This window comes from Acanthochromis polyacanthus, chromosome 15, assembly GCF_021347895.1.
Source record: "Acanthochromis polyacanthus isolate Apoly-LR-REF ecotype Palm Island chromosome 15, KAUST_Apoly_ChrSc, whole genome shotgun sequence".
Taxonomy (NCBI): Eukaryota; Metazoa; Chordata; class Actinopteri; family Pomacentridae; genus Acanthochromis; species Acanthochromis polyacanthus.
Genome location: NC_067127.1, coordinates 9,681,816 through 9,703,750, shown reverse-complemented (window position 1 = coordinate 9,703,750; position 21,935 = coordinate 9,681,816). Strand labels below are relative to the sequence as shown.

General features: G+C 38.9%; 3 protein-coding genes across 3 annotated transcripts; 2 read left to right on the top strand and 1 right to left on the bottom strand.

Annotated features, from left to right (window-relative positions):
* Nucleotides 1–80: 80 nt before the first annotated feature.
* ppa1b (inorganic pyrophosphatase 1b) lies at nt 81–5,994 on the bottom strand. The gene is made up of 11 exons (XM_022212523.2): nt 5,831–5,994; nt 4,802–4,866; nt 4,351–4,404; nt 3,358–3,477; nt 3,170–3,256; nt 2,419–2,545; nt 2,180–2,307; nt 853–938; nt 636–711; nt 505–544; nt 81–418 (listed from the first exon to the last, which is right to left on the bottom strand). Exons 1-11 carry the CDS (start codon nt 5,889–5,891, stop codon nt 387–389), a joined length of 876 nt encoding a protein of 291 aa, XP_022068215.1. The 5' UTR covers nt 5,892–5,994; the 3' UTR covers nt 81–386.
* Nucleotides 5,995–7,753: 1,759 nt separating this feature from the next.
* Nucleotides 7,754–13,532, top strand: eif4ebp2 (eukaryotic translation initiation factor 4E binding protein 2). The gene is made up of 3 exons (XM_022212549.2): nt 7,754–8,081; nt 10,471–10,650; nt 11,383–13,532. The coding sequence occupies exons 1-3, from the start codon at nt 7,949–7,951 to the stop codon at nt 11,412–11,414; spliced, it is 345 nt and encodes a 114-aa protein (XP_022068241.1). The 5' UTR covers nt 7,754–7,948; the 3' UTR covers nt 11,415–13,532.
* A 2,570-nt stretch (nt 13,533–16,102) lies between these two features.
* On the top strand, nt 16,103–19,518 carry rps24 (ribosomal protein S24). The gene is made up of 5 exons (XM_022212584.2): nt 16,103–16,182; nt 16,873–16,938; nt 17,031–17,240; nt 17,757–17,870; nt 19,432–19,518. Exons 1-5 carry the CDS (start codon nt 16,180–16,182, stop codon nt 19,432–19,434), a joined length of 396 nt encoding a protein of 131 aa, XP_022068276.1. The 5' UTR covers nt 16,103–16,179; the 3' UTR covers nt 19,435–19,518.
* Nucleotides 19,519–21,935: the final 2,417 nt, after the last annotated feature.

Here is a 21,935-nt window from a genome sequence, read left to right as displayed (position 1 = left end):
GATAAAGAAATGTCTTATTATTCCAGCACCCGTCTCACACTCATAGCCCTACTATTATTATTAAAATCACACTTTGATGATAATTTACCCAGAGAAGCTTTATTAAAGCAGTTTATTCTCATACAAGACACAAGTGTCTACCTGTACACTGTTTGACAGCACATCTCCAAAGAGATCTTTGTTAAATAAGTGAAAAATAAATTGGTCAAGACATGAGCACTTTTTGACTTCTCTCTTTCCCTACAGCATCTAACAACTATCCCTCCACCTACAGGACAACCACCGACCCACATCCAACCACCCCGTCACCCTGTTGGTTCCTAATATATCGTTCTATTGGTTCCATCGGCCATTTTCATTCTGCTCCAATCAGAACAGCTCCTGGATTATTTCTTCTCATAGTAGAACCACTGGTCAACTGCAAATGAAAACATGACAATCAATCAACACCGGACTTCAGCAGAAATTCAACAATCTGGAAAGAATTATTTGACAAAAGGCTACCTGATGAGGGGATAGGCTCTTCTTTTCCACAAGGAGATGTCTAAAAAAATAGAAAAAGACATCAGCTGAAGAAGACTTGTGGGAAAATTTACAACTAGCTTGTGAAATGTGGCAAACAGAGTCTTACTTACCTCACTGACAGCAGCTTTAGCTTCATCCGCTGAGCAGCAGAAAGGACTGTCACAGGCCGAGACACACGTGTTTTTGCTGTTTTGTTCGACAATATAGACATTTATATTAAACACAGTGATTTATGACCGATATTTTATTGAATGCCAGTGTATTTTTGTTCTAAAAGCAACTGTATTTTAGCTGAAGTCAAACTAGGAAGAGAAATGCGGTGTTTACCAGTTCAGTTCTCCTGCATTCGCTTGCTGGGAAATGAGGGCTTTCCAGAAGTTGTGAGTGCTCTTGATTACTTCAATGGCAAAGTCCTGAAACAGAAAACATTAATTACTTGGTTGAAAGTGTGGTATTCACAGTTAATTACACTGTAATCCTAGTGCACAATATCAACAGAACTTGCAACAACAAGTTCAACGAATTGCAATCCCTTGAAAACCAACTACCTCACTGCACTGCAAATTGAAAAGGGACCAAAGCTAAAAGAGTGTCCCCTTTTAGCTTTGGTTATGAGCATAATGGACACATTATGCTCATGTACAGCTCTATATTTTTACTGAAGAACTCCACTAGCGTTGTTGTGCCTCACTCACAGTTCTGTCCCGATTTATTCCATACTAGCCGCTCAGTTTAGCGTTGGTCGGAAACAGGCAAGATTAGCGCCAAGCTCTTCAAGGTCTCCATCACTAAAATTCCACTTTCTTCTGATTCTTCAGCTATTAGCTAGCAGTGTCCAATCCTCTTGTTGGTGTGGAAATGCCAAAAGCAAACTGTAAACTTACGTGTGAAGATAAACAGGTAAAACTGGAGAGAGAGCTGGGGAGTGACATGCAGTGAAGGTGTTGTAGGCCTGGGACTGCACGAGGAACTCAATATTAGACAGGATTTGCACCCATGTGGTATGCATCCTAACCACTTAATTGGACATGCCAAAGTCAAATTTCCGTCTGTACATGTTGATGCACAAATCTGATCTGGAAAATTAGAGTAGACAGCACGAACTTTCGCAGTAACAAAGTGAATACTGCATTCAATACCTGCTCCTTGTGTGACATTATGATTGACTGTCTATCACTCCGAGGATATGTATAAAAAAATTCTAGGTATTCCCTGTTTTAAGCGTATTTGTGAACTGCAGTACCAACTTAAGTGGAAAATGTCTGCTGTCAGGAAATAGCAAAGGTAACATATTAAGGAAAAAGTACAACTGATTATTTGTATCCAATAAATGCCCGTAATAATTCTTAAGAAGACTGTTTCAGATGAACAGTAGATGAACAAACAAATAAATCTGTGACAAACTCACATCAGCTTATTGTTCAAGAAGAAAAGAATATTGCAAACCAAGAATTCAGAGCCACCTGAAGCCTCAACTATTGACAAGGATGGCTTTTACATCTCATAATTCAAAACTTTTGCAACATTTAATTAACGTCTGGCATTATAGCATACTAGAAAATAAGGAAATGCACAATGTGTCCCCTTTAAGATTAATCTAAATCAATTTGTCAGATCCAAAACAATGGCTGAATGAGGTGTGTTCAGTAGAAACCTTGTCTTTGAACTCTTCATTGAAAGCGAAGCAGTTCTCTGGCTTCCCATCTGGCACTTTGTACCTCCTGAACCAGTCGACTGTGGCCTCCAGATAACCAGGCTTCAGGCGCTGGACATCACTGATGTCTGGACATCGACAGAGACAAAAAAAAAACAAGTTAATGATGTGAGTAATGCAGCACTGCAGAGAAACTACAAGACAGAAAAAAGGGGATTTAAGTAAACTGAGGCGCTTACTGTTCAAGTTGTTGGCTTCAGGGTCCTCTACATTGATTGCAATCACTTTCCAATCAGTCTCCCCCTCATCAATCATGGCCAAGACTCCGAGCACCTTTACTTTGATTACCTCGCCACGGGAGCACACCTAGAGAGGACGTTTCAGGTGGCGGTTCATTTTGTAGTATTCATGGAAAGCATGGACAGTACTATATATTTTCCACTACAGGAATGCGTACAGGTGGTCCTCGATTTATGACGTTTTGCTGTTACATCAGAAATGATTACGAGCTGGTCCTCGGCTTAACGTACGGCGTTACGTCGGAACTGGTTCAGTCAAACCAGTTGACAGACGCCACGCAACGAGCGGAGCGGATGAATACTGTATGTACAGTAGCCACGCGACACTATAAGATGGCTCTGTTTACATTTGCTGCCACATTGGATAATGCTACTTTCACCATTTTCATTACAGCCCCAAGTGTAAGTCAGACTCTTATTGTGTTTCAGGGTGAGCTAATGACCGTTTGTCGTTACCGTACTTGTACAAGTAAACTGATTGATATGGTGATGCATGTAAGGGCTTTGTTTACATTTTCACCAGAGTTCTGACTGTCAGTGAAAATCGACTCGCGTCAGACTGTAGGAATGGAACTGAGATGTAAGTCGAGGACCCCCTGCAAAATTTTAAAATCATGCATCACTGAGACTCTTTCTGAGATAAATGACAGACATATACTTCAGACTGTAACATCATCAGCCGGTGCTGTACCTTACTGCCGATTTCACAGACATCAATGGGATCATTGTCACCACAGCAGCAGGTGTCGCTGTCTTTATGAGCTGGATCCTCCCATGTCTGCAACATGAGAACAGAATTAAACAAAACTATGAAATGTTTGCCGTTTCTCATTGTTACAACACAAGACTAATTCATACACCATCAGACAAAATACTGACCTGAGGAATGGCTCCATAGTTCCAAATGTAGCCCTTATGAGGGAAAACATTGGCAACATATCGCAACTTGCCCTTCTTCACATCTTGCTTAATTGGGTTCAAGAGGTCTTTTGTTGCAATCTGAAAAAAAAATGAATTGGTATGATTACAGACACAATCAGACCTAAACACATACTTATTATTCATGCTTAATGGACATAAATGGCTAAATTCACATCATTCTTTTTTATTTCCTGTGCATATTTCTTCAGCTGATATATTTCTTTTTAAAACAAGAGCTCTGCAGATCTGCTAAAAGCTGCAGAAGGCAGAACTCTAGAAAAGGCAAAAACAGGAATATCACAATTGAAAAACCTACATCTGTAAACATATAGCTCTTCTTTCTAAGGCCCCTTTCACCACAAGAATATGCTAAAAGCTACAAGTAGCGTTGTTTTGTGGATTCACATGAAAATCAAGCCCAGCTTCCCAAATGGAAGTCCTCCATCTAACCCATTGCAACACCACATCCTGATCTCATTGTTGACTTTGTTACCACTTGTTAATAGTATCTCATCCGGTCAGTAGAAAGGAGGAGGTGCAGAAGTCTAGTTTCCTCCCAGACCACTTGAATTACATTACACCGGAAAGTTAGTACGGAAATATTGCCTACTGATGTCAAAAAATACCTCCTACCCCTTAGAAAACAGAGATAGTTGTCATAACAACAATGCTAACTGAGTGCTAATTTATGTTATGCAATTTTCTGTTTCACTTTCATTATCATTCATTCAGGATATCAGCATTAGCTATGATTCATCATCCATCCTGTTCTCTAAATATCAGCTCAGGCCATTAAAAACCCACAGCAGTCGACCACTAATTACATATAATTTTTGGTACTGGATGAACGGGCATAAAAAAACTGATAAATACATTGAGGTCAAGCTGAAGCTAAAGCACCTAAAATCACATAAAAACCTAATGTTATGAGATTATAAAAGAAAGGTTTACCTCCATCTTTGCATTCGTCCATCTTGGTACTTCAACAACCATATGAAAGATGTTCTATAAGAGAGAAGAATGAAATTACCTTAAATTCTACGATTATTACTTAACTGTCATCCTTATATATTAAATATGCTACATGCCAGCTCTGATTGGTCTGGTAAAAACACCAATAGGACCAACTGTTTCAGACAGATAAGATAATCTATTGCAATCACAAGAGATGTTGACATAGTGCCAAGGAAACACAGAGTAAAGGCCACTGCTTTGCAAATAGACTGTGATCTTGCTATGTCGGAGTGTATTACATAAAACGGTACTGTGCCAATGTAACAGAGATACTACAGCTACAGATTCATAGCAGCGCTGCAGGTTGGATTTAACCGCAGGGCAGATTTAAATTATGCACACATATTTGCATATTAAATGAGGCAGAGGTGACAGGTGCTTCCTTTACCTGGCTCTCATCAGCATAGATGGATATGTCGTGGAATGGCGAGATATACTTCCCATCGGCATTTTCTGGAAGACAGGAGAAATAAATTAAACACTATATGAATACGTTAGGTTGATTACAGCTGCTTTTTGTCTGTATGATGTCTACAACTTCACCAGAGATATACAATTGTTGTCACTTGTTGTCAAAGCAATGCAAGAAATTACATATGTGACTGTTCATTAACCAGTCAGTGCAGATAATAGACAAGGCGGTGCTGGGTTAACTTTCAGTTAGGAGCTTACTGAATAAAAAAGTTGCTATTTATAGTAAACCAATGTTATCTGAGGATTATTTTGCTCATATGTTATTAATGCAAAGCTCCTATACTGCATTCAGTGTTAAATTTTGATTAGAAAGTCTATTGATTTGAGCTTCTTCTATCAAATCTGGGACATGACCTTCAACTATCTTCAAAATCTGTAAACAATAAGAGAGCAACACTAAAACAAACTGTAAAAATGTTTTTAATCATTAACCTGCCTGTGGATTCAAAACGAACATTTTGTCCACCAGGCAACAACAACAGACTTAAAACTCGTCATTACCGATGAGGGCGTTGTCTAGCACCAACGAGCTTTCATTATTTTAAACCCAGAGGACGTGTTGAAGCACCTTGCGCCATTTCCCGAAGGAAACAACTTCCTTCTACAAAGTCCAGCCAATAATACAGGTGTGAGGTCGACAATGAGACATGAGTAAGTCAGTTCACGTTACCAGCATTACAGGGCAAGACTGGAAGAACTGGTTACTGCAGCCTGAATGGATCAAAAGAAGGTCTTAAGAACAAACAATGTGCAGTTTTGCGTGCTATTTTACTGCAGGGTGGTTAATCACCGTTAATACTGACTGAATAAAACTAACCAGCAGGAAGAAATAAGTGACACGTGGGAGAGAGGTTGCGGATCCGGCCCCGCGGTGTTTAGCTGTGAGTCTGCAAAGTAACGAACAAACACAAAGCTTTAATATTTCTACTCGTTTTCTACTTACTGAAGAACAGGCGGTAGTTCAGGGAGTTCGGGTTTCCCCTCTCTTCTACGGTGAAGCTCATGTTTAGGTGCAGATCTGCGTTTCTATCGGCTTCTTGGATGGAGGATGGCAGCTGAACGAGACGTCTGAGCTGAGGGGTGGGTTATTACAGAGGGCACAGCGCATGCGCACTTAGCCAATGGTGCCTTCGGAGGCTATCGGAAATACGAAGTTTTCAGAGGGCCATGCAGATGCTTTCACTAATACGATAAATTCGGCGTACAAGTCAGAATTGTGAATACAACTAGAACTAACGTCAAAGTCTATAGAAAGAGAGAAACATCATTTGTAAATTAGAATAACGAAATTAATAATAAACGTTATTTGTTTAGTACCTTTGTATATAGTATATATATAGTATACAGTTCTGACTCAAAATGGGAGTTATGCTCCTTGTTTGGAGTGATGCCAAGAAATTTTTTGAAGTACCCTCGTATAATATGTCAAGTCCACTACACGAGAGAGACTTGGTGTACTCTCCAATTGAATGGAAAAATTATGTGCATTTATTGAAATTGGTCAAAGTGAGCCAGAAAATATCAGCATATCAGATATATTACATATCAATACCTGTATTGTCCATCTCTAGCTTTAAGGGTTATCTTGGATTTAAACTTCACTAAATATAGTAAAGAGTTACTATCATTAGTGCAAATGTAAATGCTAATAACTCCTTTGAACCTATTTGATTTCCTGTGAAATTCAAATGTCTCCAAATATTTGCCATAAAAACTTCAGAGAATGATCATTGCACTCTGCTGAAGTCTGACACCAAGAGAAAAAAATAATTCAAAATACAATAAAAGATTACAAAAGACAATATAACATTGAAAACTTGCAGCAATGAAACATTCTAAAAATATTTTGCAATTGCCAATCTGTGCAGGTGAGTTACTAAAAGCTTCTTAAACTGGATTACTGACTGACTCAAACATGACACATGCTATGATCTGAGTTAAGTTATTATGTAAATCATATTAAAAGCTTTTTATGCCTAACGAATACAATACAAATAGCTATCATCCTAAATGAATTAAATTATTCAGTTAGTGTCTTTCAGTGCTCAGACATCGTGATCTTTTCTTATGGACAACCCACCCATCTCCATATTTAGATAAACTTTTGTAAGAAGCCACAGGTAATAGAAAACCACTTCGACACTCTATCGACCAGGGAGATCTCGCACTCCGTTTACTTAAATTTACATATATTTTCTTTTCCCACTACAGGCAAACAGGGATGATGAATATATGGAATATCCTGTGTCGCTCCGTACTGACACCTGCTGGCTCTTAAAATCATTACAGGTAAAATTTAAATTTAATTAAATAATTTTTAAAACGTAATTATAATAATAATTAGATTTTAAAATACTATATGGCCAGAGTCAGACAATAGAAAACTAGTGATTATTTACATACGACTGAAAAAAACATGCAAAAAACAAGGCTATAACTTTAAATACTGCCCCAATCAAAAATGTGTAATTTTACACAAAAATTGTTCTTTCATAATGTGGGACCATAAATCATAGTTTTTCTGTATGTAAATCAGATATTGTAGTTATTCCAGTTTTTTAATGTTACACTATTCCATCGTTTTCCTTTTTTGGTACATTTGTTGCCTGTTTTTTTTTTTAAATAATTTTCTCATAGTGTAGATAAGTTGCTCTATGTTGTCCACTCTATAAGTTTTGTTAACGTATGCAAATATTGTCTATTTTCAACAATGGCTGAATTTTTAATGGAGAACACAAAAAAATATGTAAATGCACATGTATAAAAAATAATACATGTTTCTAAAAATATATGACCAGAAAAAAACAGAAACTAAAAAGTAGGCTGGTACCGTGGTGACGCTTCCTGCCGCTGACTTCACATCCTCCCGCAGCCTGTCGTGCTTCCTGCCTTTGCTGAGGGAGGGGAAGGTGCTGACGGCTGGGAGGACGAAAGGAGAGACAAGAAAGCCTTCGGGAAGATAAAAGAGAGTGGGGAACGGCCCGGGTTTCCACCGTCCGTCGGGAAATAAACACCCCAATTTTCTGTAGCTGCTGGATTTGTCACCGAATCGGCGCTGAAAATGTCGACCAGTCGTCAGCTTAGCGAGAGCAGGGCCATCCCGACCAGGACGGTGTTGATCAACGACACAACGCAGCTACCTCATGACTACTGTACCACCCCTGGAGGCACTTTATTTTCTACCACTCCCGGAGGTAAAGGGATATGCCGTGTGCTTTGGTGTCGTTTTGCAGAAAATGGAGGCTAATTAGCTGTTTCGTGGTGCTTGTGCTCTCAGCTAACCTTTAACTGCTGCTGTCAGTGGGGCCTATGCTGCCTTGTCATCCTGTTCAAAACAAAAACAAAGCTAAGACCCTCCCCTGTGGTCTCTAGTTGCAGCCTGATTGGCTGATTTGCAGCGCAGAGATTTTGAGTGTTACTTGATACTGTGTTTAAAGAAGGTGAAAATATTTTGTTTGCCAGACGTAACAAATAGGAACTAGACATCAAGTGACTAAAAGCAAATATTATGCACCAGCTGTGTAACATGTTGCTGGAACACAGCCAGATGCATGATTCATTACAATAAATACAAGGACCTTCCTAGTAGCTAAGTATAATAAATCTAGGAAGATTATTCTACACTTATCACAGTGGGAACACACTTTTAACACTTTCATTATCGGTTAATCATGTTGTTTATAAAATGCCAGAAAATAGTGTAATTGTTCGTCGTAGTTGCAAACAACCAGCAGTCCGAACAACAAAAGATGTAGAATCAAACTCGTTACAGTTTCAGATTTTCTTTCAATCCTGTATGTCAGCTCTATTTTGAATGCATGTTTTCCGTGAGGTATGTCTACATTCTCAGTCATTCTAGTAAAAGCAACTGTACTTTTACTGAAGTTTCAGCTCTCATCCAAGAGGCTTCTAGCTGATTAAAGGGGATATATGCACTGCTCAAAAACACAAGGCGACACCTAATCATCACATTATGACTATACTTATGCTCTATTTTCTTAGGAAATGCACATTTTATATTTATGCTTATACTGTTTCTACTTATGTTTCTGTCTTTTGGGCATATTTTTCTACTTAGGTTTATCTTTGCATTTTGTACTTTGTATATTTCTAAGACTTTGAATGGGAGCAACTGTAACATAAGCAATTTCCCCTCAGCTATCAATAAAATATTTATGATTCTGACAACAGCGATTCCAATAAACTTCTGGGATATCGATCTGTCCAGTAAGGAAGCATAAGTGGGTTAATAATTTTGGTTTTCACTGTGCATTCTTGCATCATTTTGCTCTCAGTAACTTACACAGTGTATATCAATGATTTAAGGGTTCCCTTAAACTTTCTAATCAGTGTATATGCTGGTATAAATTGTCACACAGAATTGACAATTAACAATTAACAATCCAAGACTCCATGCCTTCTGGTTTAAATGGTTGTAAACTTGCTAGGTTTCACGAAAATGTTTTGTTAGCGACTGTTCAGATTGGTATTATTTATAACTGTGGTTTCTAGGGGCTGTAGAGCAATTGCAAGGAAAAATGAAGTGAAACTAAAGTTGGCCTTCTTCAGAGCACACTTTCTCGTCTGTTATACAGGTGTTGCTGATAAAATTAGCTGTGACATTTCATTGCAAAAATGATGGGAAATGAGCCATTGTTACAGTTTTTTAGTTTTGACAAGCCACAATGTCTGCTGTGCATATAATGATTCTGATTTATTTAACGACAATAAATAAAGAATGTGGTATTGTGCCAACATGGCTTCCAAGATTTAGGTTTTGCCACCTTTGTTTAGAAAGCAACAAAAAGTTCAAGACAGACCGATTCTGAAAAAAAAAAAAAAAAAATCTTTTATTTTGGCGTCCAAGTAGCTCAACAGGTTGAGCAGACAACTCCTCGCAGTGGCCTGGGTTCGATTCCAGCACTCGGCACTTTGCTGCAGGTCTTTCTCCATACTTTCCTGCTTGCTTCTCTCACTTCCTGTCTAATAAAGCCAACCAAAGGCCAAAAAAAACTTTGAAAGAAAAAAAATTGTTGACTTAGAGAAGTCTTGTGTTTACTGTGTGTCTAAATTCTGGCAGTTTGGGGAGTACAGTTTCACTTTTTCAAACAGAACATAATGGGAGATATCAATCAATCAATCAATTAAAAGTTTATTTGTATAGTCCTTTACAACAGTCTAAAGGGTAACCAAAGTGTTTCACAGTGAGAATAACTTAAAAACAATACAGTAACTTGAAAACAGGACTAACAATCACGCTTGCACTCACATATTTAGAATAATCAATTAACCTCAGCACATTTTTGGACATTTTTTTAAAAAGCTGTTTATATTTTCATTTTTTTCTGCTGTTTTGATTTAGAAATCTGATGGCCATCATCCTGCTTTTTATTGTCAAACACCTTCAACTGCCACTGAATAAACTCAAACTGAGGGATGAATGTGTTTTGCTGTAAAGCACTTGTTATAAGACGAGTTACTGCTTGCGGACGGAGTGTCTTCAATCTGAGTCATCTAGAAAAAGACCAGCTTTTTGAGTCGCAGCGCATTTGATTGACAGCAACTTGACGCGTCCTATTTCAGGAACCCGGATCATCTATGACCGTAAGTTCCTGCTGGACAGGCGTAACTCCCCCATCGCCCAGACTCCCCCGGCTCACCTGCCCGTCATCCCCGGAGTGACCAGCCAACATGTCCTGAGTGAGAACCGGAAGAATGAAGCTAACAACCACATCAACAACCATGATGGCAAACCCACAACCGGTGAGAGTGACAATGTGGAATTAGTGTGTTTAATTTGTGCAGTCTGTTGTTCCTAATGTTATTATTCCACAAACTAACAGCTATAATAATACAGGGTGTCCATAAAGTCTCTTTACAATTTTAAGACTTTATTACAAAGGCAGTTGATAAGATATTGTAACCAGATTTGTTTTGTTGTAATCAGTGGTTGTCAAAGTTTTTTCCATCTCATTTAATACACCTCTATAAGGGCACCATTAGTTGCACGAAGCACATCAATACGGTACTGGATTTCTTGTCATGTTTGCTGCATCGTAGCCTCATCAATGGTGGCAATGGCATCACAAATCTTTTGCTTCAAGTCAGTAATGTCCCATATCTTTGTTCAATACACGATATCTTCAACATAACCCCACAGAAAGAAGTCCAAGGGGTGATATCTGGTGAACATGGTGGAAAAGGAATTGGCCCATCCCTTCCAATCCACTGGTCTGAGGTGTTGCCATTTTTTCGGGCTTCATTTGACAGTACCTCTTTCACCAACAGGATACCTGAAACACACAATTTTAATATGATTACAAACTTTATTAAATGCTGAATACAATAAAACAAATCTGGTTGCGATGTCTTATCAACTGGCTTTGTAATAAATTCTTAAAACTGTAAAGAGACTTCATGGACACCCTGTATATTAATCCAGCCTGTTCCAAACATCTCTTAATGCCTTGTTGTCCTTTTTGTCTTGCTTTAAAGGCGATGATGCTCAGTTTGAAATGGACATCTAACAGAACAAAACCACACCAGCAAAAGGAAATGACCTGGCATCACGCGTGTCAGTGGCTTGGCTTGTAGAAACCAATGTTGTGAGCCCTCATGGCAGCCATCTTCTTTAGCTCTTTGTCTCACTGCTGGATGTAATGTGTGTAAACCATGGGGATACAGTATATCATTCATACAGGTACCGTGTGGCCAACTCTGGAAAGTAGGTTTATCTGAATCTATTTCCACGGTTACCAGTCACGGCTCAAATCAGCAACTACACAACAAGGAAGCGGGCCTGAATATTACATACACAGACAAACAAAACTGTCGAATTAGGCGATTGCAGTGCTCATTCTACAGCTTCCCGTAAGCCCTTAACAGAGCAGAGCACCTGGTAAAACCGATCAAACTCCAAGTTAATTCGGGGAGAATTTTTAGTAGTTACTCTTTTTAGTACTGGCCTTAGAATCAGTCAAAAGCTTTGATATTCATCACAGTCTTTGGTTTTGAAGACCCCTGTAAGCATGTTATTTAAGTGATTTTATTTTTTCCTGTTTGGTTTTTGGAACTACTTGAAAAGCTCCACAATCTATTATCAGTTGGATCGTTTAGTTTCCAGTGATGGTATGTTAAGGGATGCTGTGTTGCTTCTATTTTCCGATTAGGTGAAGATTTCATGCCATTCCAGGATTTTAGTTTCCATTATCAACACAAGCCCGCGCGAGTTTCTCAACGTTCAGGGGTAAAACGTTTTTTAAATGAATTTTGGGCTGTGATTGAAACTGTTTTGTAGTCATCAAACGATTGTATTTCCCATAAAGATAATTATAAATCGGGCAGTTTAAAGGAAGCTTTTCATTCAGATTTCAGTTTCCGCGCAGTATAACAATACGAAGCCACTCGATTTATCAGCATTGTGGCCTCGCTGTGAATTTTATTTACACATTTCTCGTCTGCCAAGAAAAATTACTACACTTTGATCTAACTTGTTGTGTTGGCAGGAGCTTTGTGTGCATAATTTGATAAATCTAAGGAGGAGGTAATGCTTGGCACCATCTGCCAGGTGTTTTTGAATATGCGATATCTCAGTATAACCGTTGAGAACAACATGGAAATAGTTAATATCCCATTGTTCAGTTTTTGGGTGCAATTTTGAAAAAAAACTTGAAGAAAATCCAGATGTTTTATATGCATTTTATTTTTTAATACAGTTTCTTAGTATTGAGGGTATTTGTTTGGGTATAAGCACTGTCAAGCTTTTGGATTTGTCAAAAGGAACCAGAAAATAATAGTTTGCATCAAGGCTTGATAGATGCTGTCCCTTAATCTACAAATCTGTCCCCAGTGTCCTTAATCCATTTTACATTACCTTATTCTTTTCATGAGTCATGCCCGCCCATGCCTTACTTTACATGAAATGCAGTAACTAAAACTAGGTTCCTTTTCATCAATTTGTACTTTCCAACAGATGTTTATTTTTTCACTGTAACATTGAACAGGTAACATTGTACTTGGCAATTGAGCGAATCAAATATTTTTTTTGTTTTATTCTCAACAAACTGTCCTTCCTCAAACAGCTGTGATGGTGTACACGTCTTAGTGGGATTCTGTTCAGATGGCAACAGGGAAAGTGAACCACATACTTATTTTGTCCCAATTAGTTTGATTTTTTTTGCACCACAATCATAGTCTTGTCTGCTAATTGTACTCTATTTGAGTAGCAGCTCTAAACTTGGTACATGAATCACCATGAAGTTCCTGTTTTTCATTTGAGTTTGTTTCTCTGTATGACTGGAACCACTGAATGATGTCTATCAAAGACTTTTTTTTTCTTTTTGGCTTTGTAATTAACTCTGGCCATGTCTGGTGACAAATACATCGAGGGGTTGTTCGAGCCCAGTTTGCATTGCACATTTTTGCCGATAAAAGTCTTTATACTATGGCATCGTAATTCAGATGGCTGATTCATTTCAAATCCGTTTGGTTTGACAAAGAGGGCTTTAACATTATGTGTTGAAAGAGATTTGAAACAAACTTACTGTAACCTTCTGTTCTGATTTTAAATAACTTTATTTTAAAATGAAACTCCAATGCCAGTGGACACTGTTGCTGCAAGATCAATAAAATTCCGTAACAAAGAATATAGGATTTTGTGTTTTTAATTGTCTCTGTTTTGTGCAGATGTTTTGGAATCACTGAACATAACTTAGTCAGCCATTAGTGTCACTCAGTTTGAGTAGGAAAGTGTCTTATCATTATGTTCACAAAGAGTAGAACTCCATTTCCACATCTGAAAAGCCTCATCACAAGTACGTAGCAACTAAAAATACAACCTTTTATATGCATTTTGTGTTCCTTCTACAAAACAAAGAGAAGAACTTCCCCGCACTGTCTCCCTGACTGCAGAAATATTTTTTTAATTACTATGTTTTGGTCTGTCTGACCTTCATCAGGCATTTATTCATTTTTTTCATTCATAGGAGACTGTTTCTTTAAGCAACCAACTGTTAAGGTTTCTATTACAGATGAATGGATGTGCATTAGTAACACTTTTCCAAATATAAATAGTGCATTGAAAGGATGTCAGAGGTGAGACTCAGTCTTCTACAATAACGTATCAAACCTGAGTGTGAAGCCACCACTCTCTGGATTACTCTCTTCTCTCTGGTCACCCTCTGAAGTCCCTCCATGAACTCCAACTATTCCAGAATGCTGCAGCCCAAATCATCACCAGGACACCTTCTCTCCTCCACATCACCTCTGCTGTACAACAACTTCACTGGCTCCCAATCGCTCACCGCATTATCTATTAAACCATGCTTCTAACCTGTAAGGTTCTCCATAACCTCCCTCCTCCATACCTCACTGAACTCCTCCACATAAACACATGCAGCCGGACTCTCAGATCATCTTCCTTCCTCAACATCATCATCCCTCCTGCTTGTATGACCACCATGGGCTCCAGAGCCTCCAGCCGCTCTGCTCCCTGTCTCTGGGACTCCCTCTCACCTGATATTAGAAACACTGGCATTTTCAAATCCCGTTTCAAAACCCACCTGTTCAAACAAGTCTACTCACTTTCATCCGCAAATTTTTCTTCTGTTTTTAAAATTGCTAAAGTTCCTTCTTTTGAACTTTTTGCATCTTTAAGTGTTATATCATTCATCTGAATGTGTTTTAACTTTGTTTACTTTGTGCGGTGTCCTATTGTATGATGCCTAAAAATAAAATCATTGTTATTATTATTATTATTATTATTATTATTTTAGAAGCGATTGCACATATTTGATTGTGTTCATGTTAGAGCTGTGCTGATGGGAAATTTATAGATTTCTGCCAAGGCTTTCCATGCCTAGATTCCCAAATTGTAAAACTAAACATCTGCTACAAGGCTACATCAAACTCTACAGGACCTCAAATCACCCAAAGTTCTCTGTATTTCAACAATTTTTTGTATATATCTTTAGATTATTTGGGATTCAGGAGATTTTATGTGTCACATGCTCACACAGTATATGCAGTGGAAATCAAAGTAACTGCAAGGATGTGTAGTAACATATTACTTACAATTAACATTATTAAAAAAACATTTATCATAAGACATGATAAAAAACATTCAGAAAAAACTTGACAAAATATTAAAAAAATCATAAATAATGAAGAGGTAGAGATTGTGAAGGTAATTGCTCATTTGTAGGGGAATTTGTACCACCAATGTACTACAGGGCCAGTGTGTCACAATTTGTGCCTAAGTCCTCTATTATTGACTTAAAATTAAAAAGATTAAATGCTTATTAATTCTTATCCATCACCATCAGGAAGATGCCTGGCCTGCGCCATATGTTTTCTGCAGCATGACAGAAATCCTTAACATAAAGCCATAATGATCAACAACCCGATTCAATGACAAGAGGATCAAAGTGTCCTGCAGCAGATGGTACTTTTGCATTGTATATCATGCTCATTGTGCATGTTTAAAATTGTTAATCATATTATCACAAACCAGCTGACATGCAGAATATCCAGGGCCAGTAACACAGTGTTAATTTAATATAGCCCTATTTGTTGGTGTGTCTGGGGAATTTAAAATGCTGTTGTTTTCTGCTGTGTGCAGTGGATTTTATGGTGACTTTAGGGTGCATACAGAATGTACAGATATTGGTAGGTGAGGGGTGGGAGCAGGGGTCATCAGGGGTCAAATAGCATTTCTTTCCGTTGACCCACCCAATAGGGTCATCCAATAATGTGAAACAAAGCAAATATTTTAGAAATTTTCATTATTGCAGTATGTGCATGTTATGATTCTTTATTAGGTTTAGTTGAGTCAATAGTAGATACTGTCCCATCTTCTCAGATGAATGGAGTTTATATTAGGTGTTGTGTTATTGATGTCTAGTGGACTGAAGAGGAAAAGCAAGAGGTGTTTTCTTAAATGTCTGTTCCCTAAAGTATTTGACAATGTACACATATGGCTTTTTAAAACGTTATCTGTTTTATTGATTTGTTATGCATGCTGACTTTTTATGTTTTTGTGGTGGGAAAAAAGAAACCAGCTTTATATTTTATATTTGTATTTCTTTGGCATTTATTTGAGATACTCCATCACTTACTGCCAGTACATTACGTTTAATGTAACAAAATAAAATAATTTCGCCGACTTCCTCGTTTTCTGATGTTTTTACGTCAGGCAATACAAGTACGTGCCCACTGAATTTTCTGCAGGCATTATTCCGGTCGCCTGCCGGTCCTTCCTCCTTTTCTACGTCCCTGAGCGAGGCCGGCGTCAAGATGGTGAGTCTTGTGGTGAAAATTACAAGTAAAATCCGTCGATCATCGAGGCCATCCGCTCACCAACGCACATTTCTTGCAGACTAAATGCTCCTTTAAGTCTGCTGTATAATAAAATGTGAATATTGATGTAGTGCGAAGTTGTAAGAGAAACTTTAGCGACATTGTCCAAATGCTATTCTGGCTAATGTCGGTCCAGACGCTATCACACTATATTCAACTGTTTGGGGCCGATTTTAATATTCCCCATTGTGTGTTTTCGTTGTTATACATTCACGACAGAATCACGTTAAAGTACACAGCTGTTCCAAGACCAAGTACATCATTTATTACACAGACTTTAGGAACAATTTACAGTCGCAGCCCCCGTGGCTAAACGTTAGCATACACTACACAGCTACCTGTAACGAGGCCCACTGTTCAGACGAATAGGGATGTTAAAATCCGCTACTCGGCTCTGTTATCGGATACGTGTTTGTTAGAATACGGTGTATTTAGCAAAAGCTTTCACAGTTCTGGTACTGAAAACTATTCCAAGCAATAATATAGCCAGGAAGCTGATTGTAATGCTAGTGCTACGTGACAGTTCACCAACATGCTATTAGCTTGTGATGTTGAGAGTTGTACTGAATGGTTGCATATTGAGTAGTTTTGTGTCTAATGGCATCACCTTCTGCCCTCTCCTTTCTTCAGAATGACACTGTAACAGTCAGGACCCGCAAGTTCATGACGAACCGGCTGCTTCAGAGGAAGCAAATGGTAAGACTTCACGTGTTTTGCCGCCTTCGTCGTTTGGTCATCATGAGCAGCTCTCTCACTGTGCATCAATGTGTTGACTGTCTTCTCTGCAGGTCGTCGATGTCCTCCATCCCGGCAAAGCCACAGTCCCAAAGACTGAAATCAGGGAGAAGCTTGCCAAGATGTACAAGACCACACCTGATGTTGTGTTCGTCTTTGGCTTCAGGACTCAGTTTGGTGGTGGCAAGACAACAGGCTTCGCCATGGTGTACGACTCTCTAGACTATGCTAAGAAGAACGAGCCCAAACACAGACTTGCCAGGGTGAGTTTAAACTGCGCGTTTAGTGTGATAGAGAGCTGTGATTTTACAGTGACACTCATTAGCCACCAACATTGTGTTATCATCCATTCTAATTCTGCTGCTGCAAGAAGATGAAATGTTATGTTCTGGACCTCAAATGCTGTTTTATGGATAACTCTTCTTGACTATCAGACCTTTTAATTATATTGTAGAGGCTCTTATTACCGCTCAAACTTGTCAGTTACTTGAAGTGCCTATTTTGCATGGGTATAATTTAAAGATTTTGGCAGCGAGCCAGCAGAGCAGCACTTGACAGTTAAAAAGGTTGAATGACAGGTAAAAATTGAAAGATGTGATGGCATGAAAAGTTAGTCCATGAAGTGTAGGTCAATTATACATAATTGCTATTAATGGTGTTAATGGTAGGAAAATTAGTATTTTACCCATTAATTTGGCAATGGTAGTTTTGTATGAATATAGACATGCAGAAAAAGTGAGTGTACCATGGTAAAATGACACACTGTTTGTGTTCCTCAGCACGGTCTCTATGAGAAAAAGAAGACATCAAGGAAACAGCGCAAGGAACGCAAGAACAGAATGAAGAAAGTACGAGGCATCAAGAAGGCCAGTGTTGGCGCTGCTGGCAAGAAGGTAACGTCACACTTAAATACTTGATTTGAAGTAAACACGCCATTTGTAGTTTCTTCTAGACACAACATAAAAATACAGTCCTATTATAGTAGGAAGTGAAAAACAGAATTTCTTTGTCATATATCCTGATCTAAATATACTCAGAGGAAGTTATGCAGTTTACTCCACATTCTTTCTTGACTTTCATTGCCACCTGTTCTTTTGCTATCCTGCTAATCTTCGTTCTCACCACTCTTTTACTGTTTTAATTTCTTTTGTCATCTTTCCAATCCTATCAAATGTTCTTCGGAAACTGTAGAAGGTAAATGTTGACCCTGAATAGACTAATTGCAGTGTGCAGATAGTCCAGGAGTTATAGATAGTAGTTAACTCCTGCTTTCACACCCTCAGCTATCCATCTGAGAACAAAGGCCTTAACGCTTTTCCCTTTGGATGTACATGATGCATCCAGTATGAAAGGATTTGATCCACTGAATAATGCTTACCTGACCGTCCCTGCTCCCAGTACTAATGAGGACTATAAACTAATAGTAGTACCTGTTTTAGAAAAGACAGTATGAGGAGATCCTCCTAACAGCAAAGACAAGTTGTTAATGTAGTGTACTAATCAGTGAAATCTCCTGGTGTAGTTTTGTTTCAGTGAAACCCTGCATACTCCTGCATCCCCCAACAGCAACAGTCACTAACATAAAGTCACATAGAACTGATCTCTGAATTTCAAAATTCAGCTGCACTGCCTTTAATACCATACAGTTGATCTACAGTAGTTACAGCACAGATGGCAGGTAAAATGTTGACACTGTCCAGCTGTGTCTGATCTGTAATATGATGGCTTGCATCCAGATGTGTTGAGTGCAGCCGCTGCAAGCCCATTCAGAGATCTTTTCTATTCCATAATTCAGTTTTCCACATGTTAACATTATTTTTGTTCCACCTTTTTGTTCTTGATTTTGCTTTCCATGGATTTCTTTTGCAGAAATGAGGTGTCAGTTTGCAGGTATAGAAGCAGAACAAGCATGGTGTGCCATTGTGTTGCACATCAAAAGCTGATAGACCTGAGTTGTGTCATGCATGTCACACCCTACTTCTCCCTGCAGTTTTCCTTCAGTGTGCCTCCCCCTTTCTGTGTTGTTTCAAACTCCTGGCTAATAGGTTTTCCTACTACCCCAGTCCTTTGTACCGCTGTCTCGGCTGTAATGGGCATAACCATTAGGCTTTGCCCACTCTGTCTTCAACTCAAATGCTTTGACAATGCAAATCTGTAGTTAATAGAAGCAGAGTGTAGCATGTGGTTCTTAGTTTTTGTTGTGTCTTGTGTGTGGGGCAGCTCAACTAAAAGCCCGCCAATGTGTACATTTTACACTAGAATTTCTTTTTGTTTTTTAAAATGTGTTTCTCAGAATGTAATTTTTGGTTTGAAACTCTCCTACCAAACAATACTACTTTGTAAATATTGTTGTCTCAGTTTTGCAGTTTTTGACTTACGAGTACTCACATTGCCAGTGGTTATTTCTACTTGTTAAAATTGAATTTGCTCTAATTTGCTGTTGTCTCTTTACAGTGAGCCTGGACAACCAGGGAGGGTCTCCGTGCTCAAGATGTTCTTGTATATTGTCATCAAATAAAATTTGGAAAAAAGTGGAAAAAATTTGGTCCTTGGGTATGTTCTTTTAAACAGCCATTTTTTGATCTCTGCATCCAGTCTGTTTTGACTCGTTGCCTAAAAACAGGAAGACGATAGGGTGTCTCTATGAAAATAATAATTCCTATTTCTGTATTCAGTTGAGTATTGAGTACTTGGGATGAGTTTGCTGAGTGAACAGCTGACATACTTTGACATCATATTGTATATTCAGACATTATTTTGTAGTTTTAAGTAGAAAATGCACAGAAGCTTTACCTGAAATTTCACAAACTTGAACTGTGTTGATGGTGACATCCAGTGGTTGGAAATGATTGACTGATGTCACTGCAAGTGTGAAATTCTCATGATCTGTGTAAGACATATTTTCTTTTTGTTTTTTGATCTTACCCTAACCTCTCCCACCTTCATGGGGGAGTGAAGTATTCTCAAATATAATTTTAAAGCTATTTGTAATTAAAGAATTAGCTGTAGTAACTCAAATGGCCACATGAGGGCTCACTTCATTGAAGAAAATGTGACGCTGGTGTGATACACTGATCTGGCACTACAAACATTTACCTGTCAAACTGTTCACTGCTAATCAGTCATAAAATAATTGTCCATCAGAGAGGCTTGTTGGCTTAACTGCTAATTCAGAAGCCAGTCAGTGTATGAACCTGCCTCTCCCTGTTTATAAATAAACACCATTTGGAACAGAATAGATATTCCTCTGCTGCGTGACCTTTTCAGATAATTTGCATTGAAATACCTTCAGAGACTGTGTAAATGAAGTGATTAAAATGCCAGGGAATGGTCTGTCCTCAGGGTAACCCTCACTTCACGCCCGCCTCTCATTCTTTTCTGGCTACAATTTCCTCATGTAGCTGCAATCAGGTGTGCTCTCGTGAAATTTGCCTTTGACTTAAGAGAGAGAAATGCTAGATGAAAGGTAAAATGTTAATTGCAAACTGAGTAGACACTTTACTAGTAATGAATAATAGCCTGCAACAGGAAAGCTAATGCCTTGTATTAATGATGGTTATAAAAAACAAGAACTTTATTGCATTGAAGTGCTGCAACTTTGTCTATTTGGATGTAACACCTGTATGTTAGGGGTGAAGCTCTGTGTTGTACATAATGTATAGGATTGCCTTTAACCTTGCAATTTGACACATTTTCATGCCTCTACAAAGTCTTGAATGTAGGCCAGACATTTTCTCCACCACACTCCTCAGTGCCTACACCACCGGGAAAAAAAACGGGGGAAACAGTAGCTTGGAGGCACTTCCATTGACACATTTTGAGTCGTGGGCTCTTGTTTCCCAGTAGAAGCGCCTATATATACCCAGCATCCCCTGTGGGCTTTTCTCCAATCGATGCCAGTTGGTTAAGATTAAACAATGACATTTTATCAAGATAATTTGGAGGCCGACAAAACAGAGTGTGCTGTAATACGACGTCATTGATTAAATGGACAGATGTAAAGGTGAATATATTCATCCTTTCCTCAGCAAAAATCCAAAATGACCCAGAAAATAGCATCCGGATTCACCGATCACAGCTGAAATGTGTGTAATCGTGTCCTGGTGGAAGACGAGAATGGATGCAGCATAGGTATGAGGCTGGAAAAAAGTTGTCAGGGACAGACAAGAGAGATGCCGTGGTGCCTCTCGCAGCTCTGTGGTGCTCTACTGGTGTGTGGTTGTGGGAGGTTTGACATAAGTGGAGCTTTCAACCCAGGGACTGGTAACAGATGGTGTTGGGAAATTAAGCTCCTCTCTCCGCAGCCCTGTTGGTCCGTCCCAGGAGTCTCTGCCTCTCCGTCTTTGTCTCTCTTTCCCTTTCTTCTCGCAGCCCCCGTTCCCAGTGTATCTCACTCATTTTCCTTGCTTCTGTCTCTTATCTGCCGGCCCCTCCGTGTTGTGTTTCGGCACCGGAGAAATTAAATCGGCTTCATTCCACCCTAATTCTCTGATAGCATTAAAGCAGGATGACATCAGAGGGAGCCCACTGTAATAAATAGCATATTACTGAGGTAGTAATTGAAGGAATAAACTGAGGAGACGGTGGAAAAGGGGGAGATGGGTTGGTGGTGTGATGGTGCAATAATGTTGGGGAGGATGGAGATGAGAGATAAATGAGCTGACAGTGCTAAGAAGATGATGTATGACACTGAGTTGCATGTTGGTATGTTTGTACGGTACCTGCGGTCCTAAGAACATCCACACATGCTGCATGAAAACAGACAAAGGATAGCATTCACTTCTGCTTTCCTTCAGGCCGGGATGGGGCTTTGTAATGAGAATATTCTTCTTTCCCCGCCTTGTACCACAAAGGTGTTTTTTACCGTCAGGGTTATGATAAATGGTTATGAGGAACACATGTTTATGCCCTCACAACAGGTGCCATTTTAATGGCCTGTTTCTCTCCATGCAGAGTTC

Bases quoted from the DNA above. Each gene is read 5' to 3' on its own strand.
- rps24 (XM_022212584.2), top strand. The intron at 16,939-17,030 runs GTAAGACTTCAC...TCTTCTCTGCAG, and splicing joins TGCTTCAGAGGAAGCAAATG to GTCGTCGATGTCCTCCATCC. The intron at 17,241-17,756 runs GTGAGTTTAAAC...TGTGTTCCTCAG, and splicing joins CCAAACACAGACTTGCCAGG to CACGGTCTCTATGAGAAAAA.
- ppa1b (XM_022212523.2), bottom strand. From the start codon at position 5,891: ATGAGCTTCACCGTAGAAGAGAGGGGAAACCCGAACTCCCTGAACTAC. The intron at 3,478-4,350 runs GTAAACCTTTCT...TTTTTTTTTCAG, and splicing joins GGACGAATGCAAAGATGGAG to ATTGCAACAAAAGACCTCTT. The intron at 939-2,179 runs GTTTCTACTGAA...TTTCTGTTTCAG, and splicing joins ATGAAGAGTTCAAAGACAAG to GACTTTGCCATTGAAGTAAT.
- eif4ebp2 (XM_022212549.2), top strand. From the start codon at position 7,949: ATGTCGACCAGTCGTCAGCTTAGCGAGAGCAGGGCCATCCCGACCAGG. The intron at 8,082-10,470 runs GTAAAGGGATAT...GTCCTATTTCAG, and splicing joins ATTTTCTACCACTCCCGGAG to GAACCCGGATCATCTATGAC. The intron at 10,651-11,382 runs GTGAGAGTGACA...CTTGCTTTAAAG, and splicing joins TGATGGCAAACCCACAACCG to GCGATGATGCTCAGTTTGAA.